The sequence below is a fragment of the Leptidea sinapis genome, chromosome 19 (genome assembly GCF_905404315.1).
Source record: "Leptidea sinapis chromosome 19, ilLepSina1.1, whole genome shotgun sequence".
Classification (NCBI taxonomy): Eukaryota; Metazoa; Arthropoda; class Insecta; order Lepidoptera; family Pieridae; genus Leptidea; species Leptidea sinapis.
In genome coordinates, this window is record NC_066283.1 from 8673274 (window position 1) to 8699939 (window position 26666).

General features: G+C 33.0%; 1 protein-coding gene across 1 annotated transcript in view; it reads right to left on the reverse strand.

Moving 5' to 3' along the window:
* Positions 1 to 21572: 21572 nt before the first annotated feature.
* Positions 21573 to 26666, reverse strand: part of LOC126969776 (carbonic anhydrase-related protein 10) — a 58450-nt gene continuing 53356 nt past the window's right edge. The window contains exons 9-11 of the mRNA XM_050815338.1: positions 23342 to 23473; positions 22675 to 22723; positions 21573 to 22306 (exon numbers count right to left, since the gene is read on the reverse strand). Of these exons, the coding sequence (XP_050671295.1) occupies positions 22284 to 22306; positions 22675 to 22723; positions 23342 to 23473 (204 nt within the window). The 3' untranslated portion in view covers positions 21573 to 22283. The remainder of the gene's footprint in view (positions 22307 to 22674; positions 22724 to 23341; positions 23474 to 26666) is intronic.

The following is a 26666-nucleotide window of genomic DNA, read 5'->3' on the forward strand; positions in this document are numbered from 1 at the left end:
ATTCTTTCCAGCGGTCTCTTATGTCTTCGTTTGATGTCAGTTGTTCTCCTTGTTCATTTTTGATAAATTTATTTGTGACAGTATCGCTGCTACTTTGATGTTTGCGTTGTTGACACTGTTTTTAAATAATGTTATAGATTATAATCTTACTGAATGATCACTTTAATCACGTTAGTTTTTATATTAAATATTAAATTAATAGTTACAAGTAATGTCAAACACTTGTGCTGCTTTACAAAAGTTGTTCACTTTTCACTGTTTACTTCACTTCAAAGTTCTGCACAATATAACACACAGAGTTGCACTTCCAATTTTTGTATTGAACCCAGTTGTCGTGTTATCAAGAATTATTGGAAAACAACAAATATTGTTGGAGTGTGGGTTCTGCACCATGGATTTAATAAAGCGGTAACATTCTGCGGTTAGTATTATAATTTAAAAAGAGATATTTTTTACGGAGGCTGTTGTATTGACACCGGTCGCTTTTTTTTTTAATAACATATAGAATAGATATAATCCAAATTTTCCTAAATATTGAAAAGAGGTCGGTATTTGGGACGCTCCTTCACACAGGATGCCGGCTAAATTATGGGTACCACAACGTCGCCTATTTCTGCCGTGATGTAGTAATGTGTGAGCATTATTGTGTTTCGGTCTGAAGTAGCTACTGATATTACTGGGCAAATGAGACTTAACATCTTATGTCGTATGGTGACGAGCGCAATTGTAGTGCAGGTCAGACATTTTGGGTATTTCAAGATTCCTGAGCGGTATGGCTAATCCCATGTACTAATGCTAGGACTCTTTATTTTTTAATAGGTTACTCGATTCAAACAGATTTTATATTCAATATTATTATTTATTTTCTATAATATTTTATAATTATTTTTAATTTATAAATAAATATTTTTCTTATAAAAAAGTACCTAATATATTTTATTATGCTATCATTGTTTTAACTACTTCACTTTTATACAAATGATTTGAGTTTTCTTAGTGTTAATTCCGCCAATATTTTTATAGTCTTTAAACAATTCGACACGTGTTTCGCCTCTACACGAGGCATCCTCAGGACGTGTTGTCTCGCCAAAATCTGGCACGAGACTGATTTTTTTTGTATAATTATGGATTTCCGCAAAGTAACGCCTACATCAATAAATTTTACTCAACATTTTTCTAAAAGGTCGGCAACGCTCCTGTGATTCCTCTGGTATTGCTAGAGAATGTGGGCGGCGGTGATCATCTATCATCAGGTGTCTAGTACGATTGTTTGACCCCTTTTCTATAAAAAAAACTGGCCAAAAAACGGGGTACAGAAGAAGACATGGGGTAGGATGCGATATAACTGATCCGTCCAGGTAGACGAAATTGCGACCAGAAGCCTGTAATGTTATTTGAGCGAATAAAATAAGGATGAGAAACGTCTGTTAGTACTTTGTGTAAATTACGTTAACTTTAAATTAAGTGGCAACTTAGCAAGTGAGAACTACATTGTAACAATAGCACAACTGTAACAGTTGATATTTATGACCAAGAGCAGATAAAATTATGTAGCGTTGAGTTAATATAGCCGGGATCTGTGCCGGATAAAGGCTTCAGGTGCGGAGGTTCACACGCCACAGACATCTAGAGCTTCACACCGGAGCCGATATTGTAGTTGGAATCTTTAATGCAATTCTATTAGCCCTAGCATTTGAGAGTGCTTTATCGGGAATAGAAATATATATCGGTTGGTATTATTACTTTAAAAAACGTTTTTTTTAATTATTTTATGTCTGTGTTTAAGATAACGATAATATAATATAATACTGACACACTCTTACACAAATTATCTACCCCCAAACTAGGTATAGCCTGTATTATGGGTGCAAGACAATGATCTATATTTAAATACAATATACTTACTTAAACATACATAAATACAAACAATCATCCATAACTCGAAAACAAACATTCATATTCATCATATAAATGATTTCACCTACAGGGATTCGAACCCGTGACCTATAGCTCAGTAGGCAGAATCACTAACCACTGGGCTATAGGGGTCTCGTAAGATGTATGTAGTTCAACGAGCGTTACAAGCGTTACGAGGGTGCAGTTTGGAGACACGAGACGAAGTCGACGGTATCAATACATTTGAGTAGTGGAATCACACTTTATTAATTAAATTAAAATCGTTAATATTTCTGAAAATATACTTCTAACAACAATTCAAAAAATTTCATAGTTCTAGGTCAATATATTTATTTTTCTCTTCCCTTTCATTCCCTTGAAAGTGTCGAATTATTCGTCTTTGCGGCATAAGAGGCCCTATCTTTTTTCTTTAACTTAGAAGTTTTGATATTGAATATATTGTTTTAACTTCAAGTCGAGTGCGTCACAAGTTCCCTAGAGCAAGGGTCTTGATAGACAAACAGACGGACGTCGAACAAAGTGATCCTATAAGAGTCGCATTTTTCCTTTTGTGGTTCGGAATCCTAAAAATGAAGAACGCGTTTAATACGAATTTTCATACAACATTGCCGCCCGCAAATTGTACGTAGTAGATGACGCTCTATGGATCCAGTTATCAGATCAATGATAAAGGCATTTTCCGAGGAGGTGTGTAGTGTTATATGTTTATGCTTTTCAGTTTCATAGTTTTAAAAAAATTACAGATTTGGATTCGGTTTTTTAATGCTTTTTAGTAAATTTTTTTCTTTACACATTAAAGTATTGGTATTGTTGTAAATAACGAGACCAACAAGTTGTGCACTAAAAATAATAGTTAAAAAAACTAAAAAGCACGTATATATAAAATTCAACTACAATTATTTTTCATTTTTTAGTTAAATTTTCTATAAAAGCGTTTAACTATTAAGTACTTTAACATCAATTCCTGCCTTATCGACTATAGATGAAAATTATATAAATTAACAAAAATCATATTTTGCAAATTGAAAAATTGAATAATTTTATCAGATTAGTGTAATGTCATCGGTCCTCGATAAATCTACAAAGTTTGAACGAAATCTAGCCGTTTAAAGTGGATCAAAATCGCGCCCAAAGAAGTCGGGTATAAACATACAAACATACTGGTGAAGCTAATATAAAGCGTATAAAAATTGATACGCTATTATATTGCAGTGCCGCTCAGGATTATTGAAATACCCGAAATTCTGTGCGGTATCACAATTGCGCTTATCACTTTAGACAGAGACATTATATTAAGATGTCAACTTGTCAAGTCTTCATTAAGACGACAAAGGACAATGACCACGTTTGTATGGAGTTTCGTCTTAAGTTGTTGCACAATAAATCTTTATTTATGATAGACTACGCTTTATAAAATTCTATCAAATATTAATAATATAATGTGTTCTTTTTCCAACAAAAAGCTGAGTTTTTACAAATTATATTTAACCAACTCGTTACTTATAATACTTTTGCTCGCACATTATTTATTTGCATTAACTTATCCCATGGCTATACACAATAAACAAGGTACCTATCACATATAAAGGTAATAATTACATAATTATATTACTTGTAATGTACTATCGTCACTACAATGAGCGCAATTACAGTCCACACTTCTTTATCCAACCAACAGATGTCATAGACGCAATTGTCGACACGTCAAACGGAACACAAATATAATTACTATTGTTACAGAACCATAAAAAATATATTAAAAACATTGTAAAACTATATATTAGAAAACGTAACTTTTGACTTTATACGGAAATAATACGTGGGGACTCTTAATTTGCTATTTTTTACTAACGTAATTCCGGATACGAAAATAAAAATTCCTGGAGTGAAAAGATTCTTAAGAATGAGAAAATAATTTCTTATTTTCATTATGCAACATGAAACATCGCTAGAGCACCTTTGGTCTATCTCCTTTAGCAGAATCACTTCCCTATTCAAATTCAAATTCAAATTCAAATATTTTTATTCAAAATAGGATGTGAAATACAATAATGCTTGCATATTACTGGTTAATGGTAGAAGAACCTGCCACTGCGGTAACAAACTAATGCCCGCTACATACGTAACGCATAGATAATTTATATACGTCTTGATAGTCTCTTTCTGTTAGACAACCGATAAACATAGGCCAGGAATATCAGTTAAGTGTGCGTGACAAGCTACGTCTTACACTCTCGATTTCTCTGATACTTTGTGTTAGTGTGCGTGAATTGCTCAAAGAGAGGTTAGTTCTAACGTCTATTTTTTCAACGGTTTCACAGCTGTCATAGTCTATCTAGACGTATTAATGATCTTAAACGTATCATTATATCGTAGCGATTTATCAGTTCAAACTGATTTGCGCAGATCTATTGATCGTATGACAAATGATTGCAATCTAATGTCCATGCTGGAAGGTGCAATTTCTGTTAGATGAATCGTTGTCGATTCCGTTTTCACAGTTTTATCATCGCGTGTGGATGTTCGTCAGTTCGTGGCGAGGCCCGTTTGGGTACAAGTGGAACACCATTGTCTTACTTCATGGATGACAAGTTTCTTTTGCAAACTGCTGCGGAGAACTGACGATCGACTCAGCTATCGGTGGGCGGTGGCGTGTGGAGACACTAGGTGGCCTTTGATTTGTTTAATGAAATAAGAGACGAGACGAGCAGGACGTTCAGCTGGTGGTAATTGATACGCCCTGCCTATAACCATGCAATGCCGCTCAAGATATTGAGACATAAGATGTCAAGTCTCATTTGCCCAGTAATTTCACTAAATACGCTCTTCAGATCGATACACAGTAATGCTTACACATTACTGCTTCACAACAGAAAGGCGCCGTTGTGGTACCGATAATCTAGCCGGCATCCGGTGTATAAGAGCCTCCCACTGATTTTGTGTTTTTAAAGTGATAACCCTCACTTCTAGGATTAATACACAAATAAAATTTGAAAAATTGTTTAGATTTACAAGAGCGACATCTCAAGTCAGTCTCCTTATATGCAAATATTGGGGTTGAGCAGGTTATCCACTGTAAAGTGGATCCTGTAGATGAAACCACAACCTGAGAGTTGAACAAAACATACAAGATTTTATGACGATACGTCACTCGAACGGTTAGCTCAGTTGGCTAGATCACCGGCACGGAACGCCGGAGGTCGTGGGTCCGAGTCCCGCATCGTTCATAAAATTTTGTTTTTCAAATTTTATTTTTTACTGTGGTTACTATTTTAATTTTTGTAATTTTTTTTTTCTATATCATTTATATTAATTGTTCGTATCTATATAATACAACTTTAAACGTTTAATAACCTCACTTTCTCGTTAAATACTTATCAATCAAAGTTCCTATGGTTTGTAGTCTTTGTTGTAGTTTGTATGGTCAGTAGTAGTAGTAGTAGTAGTTTGTAGTAAGCATGTAAAATATTATAGTATATAAAATTTTTCGTTTTATGTTTTTGAATAAATATTATTTTACAGTTCTCTTAATAAATAGTTTGTACTGATATCAAATCCTATTAATTTAATTTTACATGTAATATCAAAGCTGTGATACTTTTTAAACTAATTATGATATTTGTAATAAATCATCTACACATAGATACATAACAAAAACAAATCGCCTTTTTTATTGTTTAAGACCAGAATATAATTTTAAAATATAGACACGGAAATTAAACTGTATTTTTTTTGCTATAACAAACTCTCCATCCCAAAAAAATGTTTCTATAAGTTTTTTGAGTATCTTATGTTCCTCGCTTACAATATTTCATAATCTTATATCGAAATTAAAACGTGAAAACAAACATAACACGGGCTCCAGTTGTAAGTGACAAGTAAGTACCTACACATGAGAGAGGGTGAATAATTTACGAGTGCAGTAACTTTTGCCACAGTGGGACTAACTCGTTACAGATGGCCGAAGTACATAATATATCAAGCCGTGCCGATGTTACAACTTCAATAAAACTTCAGTGAAACTTATTCAAACGCGTCGGCCGGTGAAAGCTGTTTTTAACTTCTTCCTTTGGGATCACTCGTACAAATAAAGAGTTAGTTGAGGTGAAAGTTTGTTCTATTCACGCAGAATATTTTAGGTTGGTAACTTTTCATGCCAACTTCAGGCACTTTTGTTATTCGTGTGAAATATTATACTTGGTGAGTTTTTTTTATTACTTAAGACCCGAAGTACTCACTTGTGAGACTACAGCGTTGTCTGCGATTCTAGATAAAATAAAGGCTTCTAATTTCTAGCCAAGTTTATGATTTTTTATCAAAACGTTTTGCTTTTTAACCGACTTCAAAAGGAGGAGGTGGCACCTACATAAATCTAAATTAATTTATAAGTAGCCCATACAAAAAATATTTATGTAATTAATATTAAAGACTAGCTGACCCGGCAGACTTCGTACTGCCTCAATCGATAAATAAAAGACCTTTACTTTGTATAAAATAAACTTAATACAAACAAAAGGAATCATTTTTTTAAGTGTTACCCGTGTTTTAAGGAAGTTTATTTTTTACCTCCTCAGAAAGTTAGAAAGATATAAAAATTCTAATTAGTTATTCATTTTAAACTATTATTTTTATTTTATTTCTGAACGACGGGGAACACGTCGGAGGAAAATCAAAATTGTTGTTTTTATATAAAAACGGGGATTTTCATGTTTATTCAAACCTTTTAAACCTTCACTGGACTTCCACAAATAATTCAAGACCAAAATAAGCCAAATCGGTCAAGCCGTTCTCGAGTTTTAGCGAGACTAACGAACAGCAATTCATTTTTATATATATAGATATACGGTTTGCTTATGAGGTATATAAAATGTTTATTAAGTTATTTTATGCTGTTTAGTTTTCGATTTTTTAAAGTTTTTTATTACTTATTTTTTGCCTTCATCTATCAATAGATATGCAAGGTGTATAAGTAAGCGCTCTATTAATAAGCTTCAATTTAACAAATGAACTATGTATGTGACTGCCTCGTCCAAATACTGGATATAAGAGAACAGAACTAGTAAAGACTAAGCCAAATCAGTTAATCCAGACGTGTACTTATTAATGTTAGGCTCAACCAGTTCAGCTTAGGCTAAACGGATTTGTTCAGAGGCTGTACCAGGTTATCCTATCGTCTATAGCAGGGGTGCTCAAACGGTCGATCGGGATCGACAGGTCGATCGCGAGTGCTTTTTGAGTCGATCTCGAGAAAAAAATCCGGTATAATAAACTAAAATCGGTAATAACGTACCATCTTATGAAAAGTATGCTCAGGACATGCATTGTCACACTTCAACATCCAAAGTCACTCTTTAGTTAAGCTTAGAACTTTAGAACGCGTTTGTTTTGTAAGAACCAATAAACTCGCAATTTTGAATAATAATTATGAGATCAAGTTCAAGTTCAAGTTTTTATTCGTAAATACTATTACACGTCATACTATAATTATATCATACTTAACATAATAATTCAATTATTAATTTATAAATTCATTATATGAGTAAAACGAGCGCTCAATGAGCCACCTTTTGAGTTTATATTTAAAAGTGTTACAATTTGACACGCTTGTGATATAGTCCGAGAGTTTATTATAAACCCGAGGGCTCATAGCATGTATTGTGCGGGAAGCTTTTTCCAGGCTATGTGGGACTGTATTTAGGCGATTTGCGTGTACGGGCTGGTGTCGCCTCTTTTTTTATACTGGTGTAACTGAGCTCGGGCGTATAAGCCTACCTGTAGTATCAGGAGGCTTGGTATTGTTAATATTTTTAGAGAAACGAAGAAAGGTCTTACGCTTTGGTCAGACGGTATACCAGCTAGTATGCGAACGGCTCGCCTTTGCAGGCGACAAACTCGTTCAAAGTCCGCGGCGCGTCCCCAAAATTCAACTCCATATTGTACCTGTGACTGAAAGGTTGCGAAGTAACAGGTACATAGCGCTTTCTTTGACTATGTCGAGGAAAGTCTACTTAAAGCGAAACAGCTACGGGCTAATCTTTCATTGACATTTAAGAGCAGACCTACACTTATCTTCACTAAAAAAATGCATATTTTGCGCAAAACTAATATCTATGTTATCGTGACACTCTACCTAGACGACAATCCTTCATCACACATACTTGAAGCCTCTCAGAGCCGATCGATCGTAGTCTAAAAATTTTGAGGTAGATCGCCAACAGTTCAAGCTTGAGCAACCCTGGTCTAAAGGATGAACTGATTTGGCCTAGGAAATACTAGTTTGTCCTAATATTGAGTTCGGTTACATTTTATCGAATCTTTCAAAAGCCTACTCAGTGGGTGCCATTACTGCACCTCTTTGTTTTAGCAGCAGAGTTTTGTCCAAGTCGATTTGTGTTTCGGTTGTAACGGCTAGGTTACAATATATATTACCAGGCTACAGCAGACACTTAACAATTTATGGTATTTTCTTTGATTAACGCGAGTGTTTCAAATTTCAATAAAACACTTTTTAAAGGATTAAAATGCGTGTAATTGTTATTGTGTTTTTAAAGCAGCTTTTTGCGTCGAACCCCCTGAAAACGATATTCTGGAAAGGTTTTTAAACGTCGGATTTTATAACGAGACGTCACTGGAACGGTTAGCTCAGTTGGTTAGAGCACCGGCACGGAACGCCGGAGGTCGTGGGTTCAAGTCCCGCATCGTTCATAAAGTTTTGTTGTTTTTCAAATTTTATTTGTGTATTAATCCTAGAAGTGAGGGTTATCACTTTAAAAACATAACAAATTGTTTAGATTTACAAGAGCGACATCTCATGTCAATTTCAGTTGAGCAGGTTATCAACTGTAAAGTAGATCCTGTAGATGAAGCCACAACCTGAGAGTTGAACAAAGCATACAAGATTTTATAACGAGATGTCACTCGAAGGGTTAGCTCAGTTGGTTAGAGCACCGGCACGGAACGCCGGAGGTCGTGGGTTCGAGTCCCGCATCGTTCATAAAGTTTTGTTGTTTTTCAAATTTTATTTGTGTATTAATCCCAGAAGTGAGGGCTATAATATATTCATGATTAATGTTATGCATGTACATAGCCACAATAGAGACTTTTCTAGAACCTAAAATCATAATGTTAACACCGGGAACAAATATAAACTTGCCTAATTCTTGGATAAGTCGAGTTAGTCTTTTTGGGGTGGTTTTGATACAGCATGATTCCAGAGACTGTACATAACAAATGCTAAATACTTTTATGTGGTAAAGGCTATAATGACGGCGACCACCCCCAGGCTAAATAATTAATAAATTTTACTATTACGATATAATTTAAACTTGGTCTGTGCTTCTTGCGCCTATTTTCATCATTTTTAGGCATATATAGAATAGGTGCTCGTTTTTGACGTTCATTAATGATTTAAAATCCTAATTTGAATTTGAAAAAATATGAATTTTGCATGCAGTTTTTCGACTATCCCATGCGGTACGGTTTTGTAACAGTAAATGTATCACTTAATATTAGTAATCTCATCTTTTTCAGGTTTATTATTTGTATAAGAATTTCATATTTCAACTTGATACCTACACGTATTGATAAATTGGGTCTAGCCAGACAGACAAACAGAATAAGATTTTCTTCGCTTACGTGACTGATACTGAAAATAATAAACAAAAAAACGAGTGTGCTTTAAATCACGCAACTGAAGTAAATAAAATATTAATTTATTAAATTGTTCAAAATGAAATTACGAAATAATGACGAAATAACCGTTCGCGTTACGTGCTAGTATTCGTTCGTAACGCTTTCGTCATGCACTCACAAGGTTATTCCCCAAGTCAACAAAATCACCGTTTGCATTCGTTCGTCACGTATTCACCAGCTAACGCCCCAAGTCTAGCGTGCGTGAACTAGTTTTACTTCAATAAATAAATAAATAAACAAAGTGAGATAATAGTAAAAAAATTGCGTGACAAAAACGATGCACAATCTCAGGCCCGGGATGAATATTAAGCAAATAAACTTGAGTCGAGTGTATCTCACACTTGGCCCGAGTACGTACTTGAGATCTCGAGTCGCGCCCCACTTTACAAGTGTTTATCAGACTTTGTAAACATCTTGCCCCCCTAACTCTATTGATATGTCGGCTTTTATTTGCTCATTCGGATGTATGAAAATATTTAATAATGATTGAAAGTTTTGCAAATATTTGTAATGTAAGAAAATGTTACATACAGTTATACAGTATGTTATGTACAGGTTGTTGTCGACGGTTATCTATATATATAAAAATGAATTGCTGTTCGTTAGTATCGCTAAAACTCGAGAACGGCTGGACCGATTTGGCTAATTTTGGTCTTGAATTATTTGTGGAAGTCCAGGGAAGGTTCAAAAGGTGAATAAATAGGAAAATGTTGCTAAATTAAATAAAAACAACAAATTTGTTTTTCCTTTGATGTGTCCCCCGTTGTCCGACATTTGTTTTGTATGGACATATTTTCTATGAGAGAATTTATTGACGCACGATTTGACAGTCTTGCTGTAAAACAATTTCATTGCAACAACAGGGAGTATATTTTACGAAATAATTCTTGATGTTATGATATATTACTGACAAATTCATAAAATACATTATTTTATTTATTATATACAGAACAACGTCTGTCGGGTCAACTAGTCGGTAATATTTTTGGAAATATACTTCTAACAGCAATTCGATAAATTTATTCGTTTTTGCGGCATGTGAGAATTTATTGACGCACGGTTTGACAGTTCTGCTGTGAAACAATTTCATTACGACAGCAGGGTGCATATTTTACGAAGTAATTTTTGATGTTATGTTATTGACAAATTCATATAAAAACATTATTTTATTTATTAAATACGTAACAACGTCTTTCGGGTCAGCTAGTAACTTTATATTATTTTAATTTATTATACTCAAATTTTACTATGTTATAAGATAGAGTAAAAAATTTCGCAGAGGAATACCTTTTGGCAATTTATTTGTCTATTGTTTTTTCTCTTTTTCTTAGGAATTTTCGTGCTGTAAACAAAATATAATATATAAATGGCAAAAGTTAGCTGTTGAAACAATGCAAACTATTTTTTTTACAAATAATTATAGTATGTAGAGGTTTTTATGCCAGTAAATAACTAATAGCAATTCTATAAATAATATAATAATTAAATCTTCTCTTGTCTATTCTCTCTCAACGCACCATTTGTTTCGAAAACGTTGGTTGTGCCTTATTAATTGACATCAAAAAGTATTTAAAAAAAAAAAATCTGAGAAAATAAGTGCCTTGTTATGAAACGATTAACCTCCACTACCTTACTTTTAGGTAAAAATTTTCCAAAATTGTGATAGTGAGTCAGTAATCGTTATTTCCAAGGACTGCCATGAATCGCCATAACCTCACCGTCGCGGATTAGATAAGACGCTCTTTCGTTATCTCCTAATTTAATCAAGTAATAATTACATAAAATCGCAAATAAAATTTAAATCATTATTTTCTATTCAATTTATCATTCACTTTTACGTGACAATGCTTAAAATAATTACTTATTTATTTATTCATTATGTCTTCCACACTGAATAGGCAAAATATAGGATTAAACTTAATCTATCAAAATGTAAGAGGACTGCGGACAAAGACAAACATATTTTTTAATAACCTATCAATATCACAAATAGATATAGCACTTATTACTGAGTCGTGGTTATGTCCTAGTATTTTAGACTCGGAATTGTGCGATTCTGCGCGATTCGACGTATTTCGTCGTGACCGTACCACGAGTGGTGATGCGTTTGGTGGGGGAGTATTAATTGCTTTTGCGAAGCGATTCGGTGCTCGCCGGCGCTTTAACCTTGAACACGATGATCTGGAATGTATGTGCATATCTATACCTGCCCGCACTCTAGGCTCACTATGTGACTTAAATATCATTTGTGCTTATATTCCTCCTAACCAGATACTTACATCACGGATACAGAAACTCTGCGAGATATTATCGCAATTATTTAATTCTCACCCTGATGATCATTTTATTCTGGCAGGGGATTTTAATTTGCCATGTATTGATTGGAAACAGGGGCATCCTATTGTACTAAAAAAAGGAAGCATCGTTATCCAGAATACTGCCACGGAGTTATTAAACTTAACAGCATTTCTTGGGTTAATTCAATATAATTTCTTTTTTAATACTCATAACAACCTACTAGACTTAATTTATTCCAATACATCTTTAATTATCAATAAATCAAAATCACCTTTAGTTAAAGAGCATATTTTCCACCCTGCAATTGATATTTGTGTTATTGATATCGTATTACCGTCAATAAAACGTACTAATACGAAACGTTATTTATATAATAAGGTAGATTATAATGCTGTAAACTACTTTTTTTCTAATTACGATTGGACTTCGCTTGAATGCTTACCACTGCATGACGCGATCGATAAATTTTACTCCATATTGTATGAATCGATATCGCAATTTGTACCTCATAAAACTGTTTCGCACACTTACACATATCCTATGTGGTACACTAAGGCTCTCATAAATATAATAAAAGAGAAAGCAAAATATCATCATCTATGGAAAAAATACAATAATCCGAACGACTATGCTTCCTTTTCTAAATTACGTCGGCGTGTTAAAAACGTTGAAAAAAGTTGCTATTCAGAATATATTAAGAACTCTGAGGATAAAATAAAATCTACACCTAAATTAATCTGGACTTATGTTAAATCCAAAAGAAATAATAAATCTGCTTACCCTAGCGTGATGCTTTATAAAGATAAGACTATCTCAAATCAATATGATATTTGTAATGCTTTTGATGATTTCTTCTTCAAAAATTTTATTTCACCTGCATCGCAATATAAAGTTTTTTCAGAGGAACGGTCTATTTGTCATGACACAATCAGCAATATTCAACTTACGATTGACCAGGTAAAAAAATTACTAAAAACTCTTGATACATCAAAAGGCCCGGGTTGTGATAAAATTCCACCAAGCTTTCTGGTCGCTTGTTCTGCATCACTATCAGCGCCTATAACACTAATTTTTAATCGCTGCTTTCTTGAAGGATATTTCCCAAAAATATGGAAAACTGCTAATATTGTACCAATACATAAAAAAGGGTCTAAAGCATCTGTTGAAAATTATAGGCCTATATCAATACTTAATACGTTAGGTAAATTAATGGAAAGGGTAGCACACAATTACCTGTACCCCATAATCATTCGTCACTTACCTCTAGAGCAGCATGGTTTCATACATGGTCGCTCCACTAATACCAATCTTGCTGTTTTTACTAATTACGTTCAGCGTGGAATGGATGATGGTTATCAAATTGACGTAATTTATACTGATTTTGAGAAGGCGTTTGATCGAGTCGACCATATTATACTTTAACGCAAGTTGCAGGAACTAGGGATTCGTGGTGATCTTCTTCGTTGGATGGAGTCTTACCTGTACAATCGTTCGCAAGCTGTGGTCTTGGCTGGGCATCGTTCTGACCTTGTGGATGTTCCTTCTGGAGTTCCGCAAGGGTCAATTTTGGGACCATTACTATATTTATCTTATTTATATGATATTGGCGACTGTTTCCAGTTTGCTAAATTTCTTATGTATGCTGACGACACTAAAATTTACGCTCGCATTAAGACTGAAATAGATTCAATAAACCTTCAGAGTGATTTAATCAGACTGTGTGACTATTATCATGACAACCGTATTGGAGTCAATGTAACTAAATGTTTTAAAATCACCTTTATGCGAAAACTTCCTTTAACACGAACGAATAGCATTAGGGACTTAGGAATAGTGTTTGATACAAAAATGTCAATGTCAGATCACATTGCTGCAATAACTGAAAAAGCTTACAGGAATCTAGGTTTCGTTATACGTGTAAGTCAACCTTTTTCAGGTTTAGAGTGTATAAAAGTTCTTTATTTCTCATATGTTCGTAGCGTCTTAGAATACTGCTGTAATATCTGGAACCCATACTATAGGATATATATCGATGAAATAGAGAATATACAATCAAAATTTGTAAAGGTATTAGAATATCGCCTTCAGCATTATAGTTCTAGTTATGGGGAATCCTGTAGCCACCATAAATTAATGCAATTAAAAGACCGGCGAACTTTACTAGATATGTTATTTCTGTATGACGTGTGCAACAACAAAATTGACTGCCCCGAGCTTACATCTTCATTCATGCAATTTAGAATCCCGAATAAGCGTACAAGGCATACCACCCTTTTTAATGTCCCAATTACTCACTCTATTTATGCACAGAATTCGGTGGTCTGCCGTACCCTTAGCTGCTATAATAAACATTTCTTACCAACAGATATTTTCGTCCATACTAAAAGCTCGTTCAAAAAGGAAATCATTTTAAGTATTCTGTAATCGAAGAGTTGAAAACGACTTAAGACATACGCACATACACTCATACACACATACACTCATACACACATACACTCATACACACCTTTATATTTATTAGTTAATTATTTTTTATTTTGATTTAATCATAGTTTAATTAGAGCGTTAAATGTTATACCGTAAATAGTGTGAACCTGTAATTGGCAGTCGGCCATCGCATAATATTTTTGTTATTAGTTTAATTTTTGTGTGCTGTTGGTTCAATAATAAATAATAAAAAAAAAAAAAAAAGGATAGCGTCCCAACCATCTGGATGTGTGGCGGTTTGATCTGATCCTCCACAGTGCAGTTTTCAAGGAACTTTCTTCCACATACAACAAAAGCTGTGGGATGAGCTTCATTGTGCGGTGTTTCCGGGACGATACGACATAATTACCTTCAAAAATAGACGTACAACTGCCATTAAAGCCGGCAACGCTCCTGTGATACCTCTAGTATTGCAAGAGGTGGAGATCTCTTGAGACCAGGTGACCCGTACGCTCCGTTTACATAAAAAAAACATTTATTAAGTATTTACCTAATACTTTTATTAATAATAAGTGAGAATGTAAAGATACGAACAATTACCATAATATTACGGATAAAATAAATAACAAAAAAGTAACTTCATCTATTATTATTATTAATATAATATCATAATAATAATAATAACTTCATGTACACAATACATTGTGGAATTATTCTTAAAATGTTTTAACAACAAACTAGTTACCAGTGTGTGATTCGCTATAAGAAAAATTCTCATCACACCTTACGAATTATATATAAGTACTCTTACCACAAATTTTATGAAATCTCTCGATTTTTTCTGTGTGGGCGATTGTTCCAACATGATGTGAATAATTAAATGACATTATAAGGTTTATCATTAAGGTGTTAGAATTAGAATGTCTTATGTGAAGTAAGACGTAAAGTAGAATGTTCTAATTATTAACCGACTTCAAAAAAGGAGGAGTTTGTTACCTCAGAACTTTCGACTGGGTGAACCGATTTTTATGATTCTTTTTTTATTTGTGCTCCAGATCCTACAGTGACCATAAAAGTCTTAAATTTGCATTAAGGATGTGCGCGACAAATGGACGGATAATTCAATATCACGCCAACCTATTTCGATTATCCTTTTTTTATTGGAAAGGATGGATTGATTAAGGATAGTTTGGTGAGGTTCTGACTATAGTGTCCATGACAAAGTAACGGAGCTCTTCAATTCTTAGGAGCAAATTAACCATACCCAGCCCAATCTTTTGTATACTACCCGGATATTTGAGTCCCCTCCGTAACGTCGTTATGATCAAGTAATTTTACGTAGTCAAATATGATAATCAGAGGATCTCCTTAACGACTTACAGTAAGGATGCGATCTGTGGCAGAATTTCAAATGTAATCTAATTGCAATGTACTTTATATTCATTGCTGCATTGCAAAATTTATTAGGTCTATACATATTCCCACAAATATATTAACAACCGATTTCAAAAAACCTATACCAAACCTTTTAGTGCATATTATATATCTATTGTTTTGGAATAGTATTTTTGAAGGCAGTTGTTTTATTGTTATTTTTTTTTATCAATTTATTTATGTTTGCTGCAGCGAAACTTTTTCATGTGAATTTGCAATAAACTTCCGGACTACAGGACTAATCCTGTACATGGATTTTGTGCTTTCAGATTGGTGGTTGAATCTTAATGAAATATTATAATAATAATAAACTTTATTAGCAACATAATTACACATTTTAGGTCAAAATTTATATCTTTAAACAAAGGAAACTTTAACAAAAAAGTGTAATTTCAATGTGTCACAATAAAGAATAATTAATACAGACCTAGCGGAATTTAAAAAGGAATATCAAAACAAAAACATTAAGGAGCAGTGCAATCAAAAAAGCGCATACACCTTCCTTAAAGGCCGGCAACGCTCTTGTGATTCCTCTGGTGTTGCAAGAGATTGTGGGCGGCGGTGATCACTTAAAAACAGGTGACCCGTACGCTCGTTTGTCCTCCAATTCCATAAAAAAAAATCACTTTAGCATTGCCAATCGTAGGCCCACTCAGTATAAGTCGAGCCGTCTGAGGCTTGACACTGATTTTCAGTGGGCACCGTGTTTCGCAGCACGGACAGCGACCACGACATACAATTAATATAATTATTATTCAGATTTGATGATGGAATCTATCGAATATTACGAATCAGTTAAAAATTAAAAAAAATATTCTAATTATTGTTATATTTCACTTTATTATTACAAAGTGTAAACATAATGTGTAGGTTCTAAATATCGCAATGCTTATGTTCTTAAACCAATTTTTTATTTTAGTTACCATTTAAAGAAGGGCATGAAGCGATACAAGTTCTTCTGTCTCTTATCTACTCTTGTGTTTCTTTACTTGAGACAGCAGCCACTTTGCCACTTCCTGGCCATTGATAAGCTTCTTCCGTTTTACAACAACGTTTGAATATAATAACCGTTGGAAGCGAGATAAAATTATTTTAAATAACCTCAATTTGTGTAAGTCTATTACGGAATGAACGCCAACTTTTCCAATATTGTGGGTCGAGTTAGCTTCAAGTATTACAAGCGATTTATGGATCATAATTTCATGTTTATTACGCAAGTATTTATCTATCGAATATTTTATTACCTGGAGAAATAAAGAGAAGTAGTCTGTTTTCGTAAATATTATGTATTATTTTGATTTTATTCAACGGTTACTGACTATACAGAAATAAAAAAAAATATCGATCCCATCCATCAAATCCTCCACCCATTTCTACCTTGTCATCAAGGTCGAGCAGCATTCGTTTCGGGTATAGCTGCCGTCCATGTGTGTGTTAGTTATACCCCAGGACTGCCAGTTGACGAACTGTAGCAACAACCGTACTGTCTGTCAGTGACTGACTGCGGTGACTCTAGATTTAGCGAGAGCTGGCAGTTAAGTAAGCGCTCCATGATTTTAGAGGTATTATATTACTACTGTAGTTTGCCGGATCTGAGCTGGCCTTTTTTAGGGCTCGAATGAACAAGGGTTCACATTCATGAGTCCGGGACTACGCCTTTTGTATGAGATCTGATTATTAAGGTTATATTTTTTTATAATGGCTAATAAAATGCTCGCAAAATACCTTTATTTATTTATGGTTGTTTTGTTGTATTAATTTACATTTACTTTTTTGACATACTCGTGTGAGGCATTGACTATTTGCCGTTTGAGTATTGTTGTTGCATCACTTTACATATTTATTAGTAATTTAAATGATTTGTAACGAAACGACGTTGTAATGATGTGTAAATGTTGATTTAAAAGAGTGGCAACAAGTTTCTTGCTATTTCTTCTCAGTAGCTAAAAGCGGTAAATTTAATAAGAAAAGTAATTTTTTGAAATTAATAAGTATCATTTCCGTGACGATGACCTACATGAATAAAGTGATTTTGATTTAATTTGATTTAGTGTTTGAAATGATGATGTTCCACATACTATGTCGAGAGAAAGGAATCTAACGTAAATAACAGGGTGGTTTCATTGAAACAGCCTCACGTCAATTTTTTTTTCTTATGTATAGTATCTCTCTTATAATAAGACTGCTACGATTTGTGGATTTGAGTATCGAAAATATTTTCAATGATGTAACGTCAATGTCTTTACTACTGGAAGCCATTGAACAAGCTTCTTATCTCAAGGAACATGAACTCGAGATCAAATGATTAGGTAGGTACTTACTTACTATATTTACTTACCTATTTCCCGTAGTCCATGGATATAATGTTTTGAAGGGGCAAAGTTATATTACTTGTTGGAAACTTCACTGGTGAAAGTGTAAGTTTTAAGTTTTTTCTATGTACCGAAATGAATATGCTATGATGGACTTACTATATTTTAACACAATATAAATGTTAAAATATTTTTTTTTCTTATTTGTGTTTCGGTCTGAAGGGCGCCGTAGTTAGTGAAATTACTAATTAATATGACTCAAGGAGACAAGCGCAATATTAGTGCCGCTCAGAATTTTGGGTTTTTCAAGAATCCTGATTAGCACTGCATTGTACTGGGCAGGGCGTATCAATTACCATCAGCTGAATGTCCTGCTCGTCTCATCCCTTATTATCAGAAAATAATATTAGCTTGTTGTGTATCTATGTAACGGAATCTTTGATTTTCATCTACTTTTAACTCTGCGTGTGATTTTCAACCCCTTCAATGGGCCGGGTTAATTTGAAACTATGCATAATCTGTAAAGCCTTTCTTGCTTTAGTACACTTGTGTTGTTGTTCAAATTCTGACCCTGGTTTCCTGGGGAATCCGGGGGGGTGAGGTCCTGGTGATATAATAGTAGTCACGATCAACGTACTTCAGCCACCAGCTAATAAATGCCAACTGGTAAAAATATACAATGTAACACGTCTTATTTCGCCATTAGTCTCATCTAAAAAATCTTGTTGACGAGCATAGTATTTGAGTTTTGTACATGTCATCATAACCATCATTATCAACCTGAAAATTTCCACTGCTGGATATAGAGAGATCTTGGATGGTCTGCATTCCTGTTACTCTTTGTACATGTTGAAAAATGTACTAGTATCTCTTTGCTTGATTAAAAATTAACAGCTTTACAAATAAAGTTATAATAAACCAAGAATATACAACATGTTGACATCGCTGACATCGCTGACAACACCGTCAATAAAATAATAATTCTGAAGTTTTCCGAATGTCAAGTAACCTTGAAAATAAACGCGGGAAACGTTATAAGTCCGAATAAACCAATCAAAAACAAAATGTCTATTAGTAAACATTATGTTTATACCATTTTTACTTATAAGGCCGATGATTAATAAAAATGGAACACCATCAAATATTTAGTAGAGACCTGTTAATGTTGTAAAGCAATGTCGTAAATAATCAAAATAATATGTCTTTTAATAAAACATTTTAATATTACATTAGTTACAGCTCTGACTACTGCTTATACCTCTCAACTCAATTAAATTAAAATATTGCAAGACTGAGAGCTATTTCCCAACGCATCTCATTTTAAAGCTTTAATTTAAATTTAAAATATTGTTAGGTCCTTCTTAAGATAAATTTTGCTCAACACTGTTCGTGGCCATCATTATGTTGTTTTTCATTCAGTATTGCAGCTCTTCTGTAATTGCCGAGCCTGTTGGTTAAGTCATGTAAATTTCTGTATTCATACAAAAGGTTGCAGGTTTGACCCGCGGAAAGAACATTGTTTTTTTCCGTTAAATTAAACATTAAATTCATCCGTAACAACAATGAATGTTCATTAAATTAAGCCGTGATATAGATTTTAGTCTTTCAAACTTAAATTAAGATATCCATTGGTGGTGCATTATTAGTGATGAAATAATTATTAGTGATGAAATAATTATTAGTGGTGTGATAATTATTTATTATATAGTAATTATTAGTTATGTATTAATTATTAGTGATATAATAATTATTAGTTATGTAGTAATAATTAGTTATGTAGTAATTATTAGTGATATATTAGTAATGTTATATTTATTAGTTATGTAGTAATTATTAGTTATGTAATAATTATTTGTTATGTAGTAATTCTTAGCTATGTAATAATAATAATTATATAGCTAATAAGCTATGTGGATAATTATGGTTATGTAGTAATTATTAGTAATGTAATAATTTTCAGTTATGGAGTAATTATTAGTAATGTAATAATTATAAGTTATGTAGTAATTATTAGTTATGGAATAATTATAAGTGATGTAAGAATTATTAGTAATTTAATAATTTTTAGTTTTGGCGTAATTATTTGTTATGAAATAATTATTATTTGTGTAGTAATTATTATCTATGTAATAATTATTAGTTATGTAGTAATTATTACTTATGTAATATTTATTAGTGATGTAATAATTATCATCTCCCACAAGCACACAGCCCGTCTGAGGTTCGAGTCTCCTTAGGAGACGCCCCGCGACTGTTGTTGCGTAGTCTTTGCGGCCTCCACGGCCCACGTCCTACTTCGCTGTGAAAGCCAGGGCTGCTAACAGCACAGAGGAGGTTTTAGTCGGTATGGGGCGTCCGCTTACGCGGACACTCGAGTCCGACATATTACGCCCCGTTCCGGCGTAAATACGTAACAGTATTTCCTCCTCTCAAAAAAAAAAGTAATAATTATCAGTGATCACAAAATAATTTCCATGAGTCTTTTTTATATAAATTACTTAAAATAATATGTAGACATGCTCGCTTAACTATATTACACCGGGACTTATAGATATCTCATATAATTATAGTTATATATTAATTAATTTACATTTATATTGTAACTAATACTCAGATGTTATATCTTAATAACATCTGAGTATTTATATTGCATTTTACTTAACGTATACTGCTTAAAAAATATTTATAAAACGTTGAATTAAGCTGTAAATATTGATTTAAAGAGTGCCAATGAATTCCTTGTCACTCTTAACATTGTTCTGTTGCCATTGAAAACTTCTTCAAAAGTGGTGGGTAATAATAAAATTGTATATCTTTCGACATTCATAAGTGATTTTAGACCTACATGAATAAAATGATTTTGATTTGCATTTAGTTACCTGTCCAACCCAATATTTGTATCTTAAATTCAAACATGTTTATTGAAAATAGAATTTTAAAATGTTCAAACTTCCAATTCTTCTTTCTTATTTCCTTTGAAATGTCAAGAGAGGTGCCAAGTGTAAGAGTACTTACCACAAAGATACGTTTTACTCGAACATAAGAGAAATAAAAAGATCTGCATTAAATTGTTCAATTACCAAGCCATAATCTTTTTATAAGAGATGACACTAAAACATGTACTTTTTTATTTGAAAAAAACAATTGAAAAATAATGAAACAAAAGAATTTTCACACCACGTTAGCCAAATACTAATATTACCACATCTAATCTAGAGGACACCGCGATAGAACTCGATTAAATTAAGTTACTACAGCGAAAAGGAGACCAATTTCGATTCTCATAGAATTCAAATGAGCTTTTTATTCAAACACAGAAGTGGAGGAACACTAAAACAGAGTGTTCCGAGCCATTGCGTGAGAAAAACGTCGAAGTATATTTTTAAACTTGTGATCGCTGACGCTGTAACTTTGTAAAAAGTCTTTGAATGAAGCCAGAATAGGTTTCCATTGCTAATAATTCTCGCAGCGTACATTGCGCCAAAGAAGCCTTTGAATATTAAATGTAGGGGTCGGGTTTGTTCTTCAATAAAACATTGTGTTTAAAAGCCGTTTTTATTTCCATACGAATATAATGTATTTTCACTGTGACATAGGTAACTAAATTTGCCATACAGTGGTTTTATGATACATTAATAAATATCATATCTACAAACATTAACTAATATGATATGACTTTCTAAATTCATTTTAATTTCATCAAACTACTTTTGCGACCTCACGATATTTTTGAATTTCAATTATGATAAATATTAATATTAACATGTTCATTGTAGATAAACAAAATTTTTCTCTTTGTAATATTTGAGAAAATTATACATTTTTTAAATCTGTTGTAAAATGTCTAAATAATTTGAGATAATAAACGATCTATATACTCATTTTACTAAGACTACTATAAAGGGTACAGAACCGTTTTAAAGATACAATTCAAAATATAAAAATTTTCTATTTGCTCTAAAGACAGCTGATATTTTGGCTTATATAATCAAAATTAATATCTTCCATAAACATTAAATAATTGTTCTTTTTTTTAAATACAATTTCTTTATATACTCATAATATGTTACACATATTTTTTTTTAATAAAATGAGCACAGAAGTATAATTGGACTGTACAAAATATTTACAAAAGCTTAATTGTAAAAGATACACATTGTTCTACTTAACTAGTTCTATATTATGCCTATTTTATTAGCTTTTCTAATATTGAGTCCATGTTTTGGCTGAAACAAAAATTCAAATTACTTATATTTAAAACAAAATTATACAAATACTGGTCATCCACCGTCACATCGTTATAGTTATCGTTATTATGCCTATTTATAAGTATATATAATAATATTGGCTTGTATAAGTAAAATTTTGATACCTTCAGTTCCTATAAAAAAATTCTTCTATTATAATTACGTAGTATATTGCTTTCTACGGGTGAGAGAAACTTCAAAATCTGTTAAATAGTTTTAATTTTTATCTATTTCCAACAAACATTAAAAAATAAAATATATTCTCTTTATAATATTAGTAATTACTTCATGTATACAAAGTATAATAGTAATTACATCTAAAGTAAGAAAAAATCCTAAAATATTACCTTTGTAATGCATGTCTCGATGCATACTGGGACATGTTTTACCAGGATACTGGAAAGGAAAACATGTATTAAAAATTTTAAGGTGGCCGCCAAATACGCAAAAATGCATTCCAGTTTTAACATAATATATGCAATAAAAAATTAAGTCAAAATGTCGGTTTCAATGAGTTGGTGGCCGTTTGATGCCGAGACAGTCGGTCCATCCAGAGGAGCGGAGAATGCCAAAGTACTATCTACGCGCCTCAATAGGGCTACGGAAAACCCAAGCCCTGGCAGCCAACTGACCAACTTAGAATACTTGGCTCGCTACGAATTGTAGCAATAGTTTTTACCTCGTGTCATCGTAATAAGTATTGTAAATTTCGTTCAAAGCATTGTTATGTTGTAAATTAGCATTTAATAATTAAAAATAAAAATTATGGAAATAAAATAAAACGTAAACAGAAATTTGTGTTGTTAATTTGTGTGATAATTTTCATAAGTTATTGTTCTTCATATTGGTATGTCAGCTTATTTATAATTCAAAGATTGTAATTTAGATTACTTCATTGATTTTAAGATTCTTTACTTGGTGGTTTTCATAACCACTTTTACATCATTTAACAAAATTCTTTATAAAATAAACATTTAAAGCGATGCTTTTAATTCATAGTTATTGTATATATACCTTGCTCAAATCAAAGTCGATGTTTGTCCGGACAGCACGATGGTGCAGAGGCTGTGGGGGCCGGAAGTTGTTCCCGAGAGGAGCCTTGGGATGGCGAGCGTCACCTTGCATTAGCCTTCGCAGGCCGTGCAACTGGATCGGAATACAAAAAATATCAGAACTCCCAAAATACTAGTTTTATCATTATCTAACATGAAGGAGTAGTATGATTTTTATTAATAATTATACTTCACTAATAACTAACATCAGGAATTTGGAAAATTTTAGGTTAAATAGATTTGTTGTTAAGTTGCCAAGGGCGATTACTTTGGCCATGTTTGTAAGTTTACTACGCTTCAAATTAATAAATATATATTTAACAGAAACCTTTTTTGAAGGTGATTGTAATGATGTGTAACATTTTAAAAGACTGTATTTTATCTCTTGAATTGCAAAGTTTAACAAATTTTGCAAAGTCCATTATAGCATAATCTGAAAACTAGTAGAAATATAGCGATTTGAGGTAAATTGAAAATTCCTCCTTTCATGTGTTAGTTGAGTTCGTTGAGTGTTAGTATATCCCTGACTGAGATTAACGTTCGCGAGTCACGCGAGCTGCTATCTTGAATCCATCGTTGTTTACGCTGTATTAAATTGTTTGATTGTGATTATAGACACCGGCTGAAAGCTAAACTTTTGTATTTTGCAAATGAGTGACATGATTACGGTCGGCACGAAATACGTTTTGTTTTACGTATTTATTCTGAGTAATTTGCAGTTACTGTAGTATGTGTATTATTTTTAAATAACACTTCTTTTTTCAGAGTTTAATATGAGTGTGCAAAGCGTCTCCTGATATTACAGCAGCATAAAGTAAATAAGTAACTCTGTCTATAGTATTTCTCCCATTAGATTGTGAACTCTTAAGCAGAAGGGTTTCATGAAATATACACTTAATTTATATTTTCAGTTGGCGGTAAATCAAACCCAAATTACGAATATCACTTCTTTTAATAATAAAAGAAGTGATATTCAATAATATAAATGATTATATATAATTTGATCTGGGCATTGGTGGTGTAATTATGTCAGAAACACGCATGTCTGAAAGCGTGCACAGGTCGGGGGCTTTGAGATGTATCTGATGAGGCAACAGCTGTGATGGTGTGGCCATGTATCTCGCATGTCGGAGAGTAGAGATTAGAGTACCAAAACGCATCTTCTTCTCAGAACTCCGATGCAGTGGCCAAAACCTTCGTTACAAGGATTTTTTGAAAGACACATGAAAAGGTGTAATATGCACAGCATCCTGAATGGCAAGATTTCATACATCAGCAGGTTAACATATTTGAAGACGGACGTTTTCAAGACTTTGATCGAAGACGTGACAAAATTAAGGCGGCCTACGGCCATCACTTACAATTGTGTTGGTGGTGAGACACTCACTTGACCGATGCACTCGGTCCTTTTGAATACAATCATCATCATATATTATATGATCAGAACTGTCTCCCACGGGAAGGGAGAGATAACAGACCTCCATTTACCACAGATTCACTTGCCTGGCCCTTTTTTAATACTTCCCCGACCTGTTCGTGGGGTGTATGCATAGGCTTATTGTTCAAACATTACCAATCATTATTCGCTTTAAAGTTCAGTCAATCTGCTTTCATGCTTCTTAGTATACATGACCAAACCACGGTAACATTTTTGAAGCATTTTGTGTTTCAGTTTCAAGATCTTATGTCTCAAAGTGATGACAGCAATGGCGATGCTACTCAGAGTTTTGAGTTCAATCAAGAACACTGGGACTTATAAGCAGGGCATATCATTTCGGTGGACGTGCTATTCGTTTCGTCACTTTTTGTCTCACTTATATATGTAACTATATAACATTATACAGTAAGCAAAACAAGTTACCAATTCCGCGAATGGAGATCTTGGGCTTAATAACTTTAGTGTGCTACTGGGAAATCGCAAACGATACAAACTATCGTTTAATTTTCCTCAACACAAACGGAAAACATAAACAATGATTTATATTAACGAGCATAGAGCGAGACTTTCTGTTTACTTTTAACACGTACATTATTCACTGCGGAGTCTTTGCAAGTCAAGGGACGTGAGTTGTTTATTGTTGCGTTGAAACAAACGAAAATATTATAAATGTTAGCCTCCACTGAATACTTATAATATCCAACAATTGCATAATCATATTATAATCATAATATAATATTCATGTTGTTTACTTTTATAACTAGAAGAGTTTTTTCTTACATACACAATATTGTAAGCTGAACGATTCCTTTACATATTATATCTAGTCTTACCATTAATATTGTTAGAAGTAGATCTTTTTGTTCTATTGCATAAAAATATATGTCTATAGTGTGCTTTAGTTAATGTTATTAATATAAACCATTAAGGTCACTAAAGTAGTAATTCGAATTTTAACATTTTAATTCAAAATAGGATATGAAATCACTTATTAAAATCAATCAATCAATCCGAAAATGAATGCCTTAGACCTGAGATGAACGTGCGCAAGAAAGTCAGAAAAGCTCTTCTTTTTAACCGACTTCAAAAAAGTAGCAGGTTCTCAATTCATCGGTATGATTTTTTATGTTTGTTACCTCAAAACTTTGGACTGGGTGAACGGATTTTGGTAATTCCAAAAATAACTTAGTTAAGTTAATTCTTAACACTTCAGAACAACTTTTCGATAAGACAGTTGTTATTTTGTTAATTTTTTTTGTTTTTAATAAGATTTTCATAAAATCAATTTAATTCAAATTATGATTTAATTAGCCTGCCGGAATCGTCCATTCCCAATCTGTGGAATCATAAAGAAAGCCATTTATGCTGTAGTACAATTACACTACATTGTACAGTACATATAGTACATTTAATAGTACGTTGGTCTTAGTTTCTGGACTGACCTTTTGTAATATAAAAAACTGAATTTGAAAATAGAACACTCTGAGAGTAGAATCTAGAATTACAAATTATGACCTAAGTGTACCTAATATTCCTGTACCTGTACTCCATACATGTGGGTTGGGCTACTAAGTCATGATGTCATTTGAAGAGTGACAGTAGGGTTGTAATTTTTTCTCAGTCCGTAAATATGAATCACATGACCAGTTTTGTGTTCTTAACTCAATTTCGACATGATTTTGGTGTGGAACGTTTTTCTGGAATAGAGTCCATTTATAACTCGAAACATTCAGAATTATTTGCGTATGTGTGATCAAATTAAAATGGCACGATATTTTATCTTTATTTACTATACATTTATATTACATAATTTAAATAAAAACTTAATTATCTAGTGTTAGTGTAAATT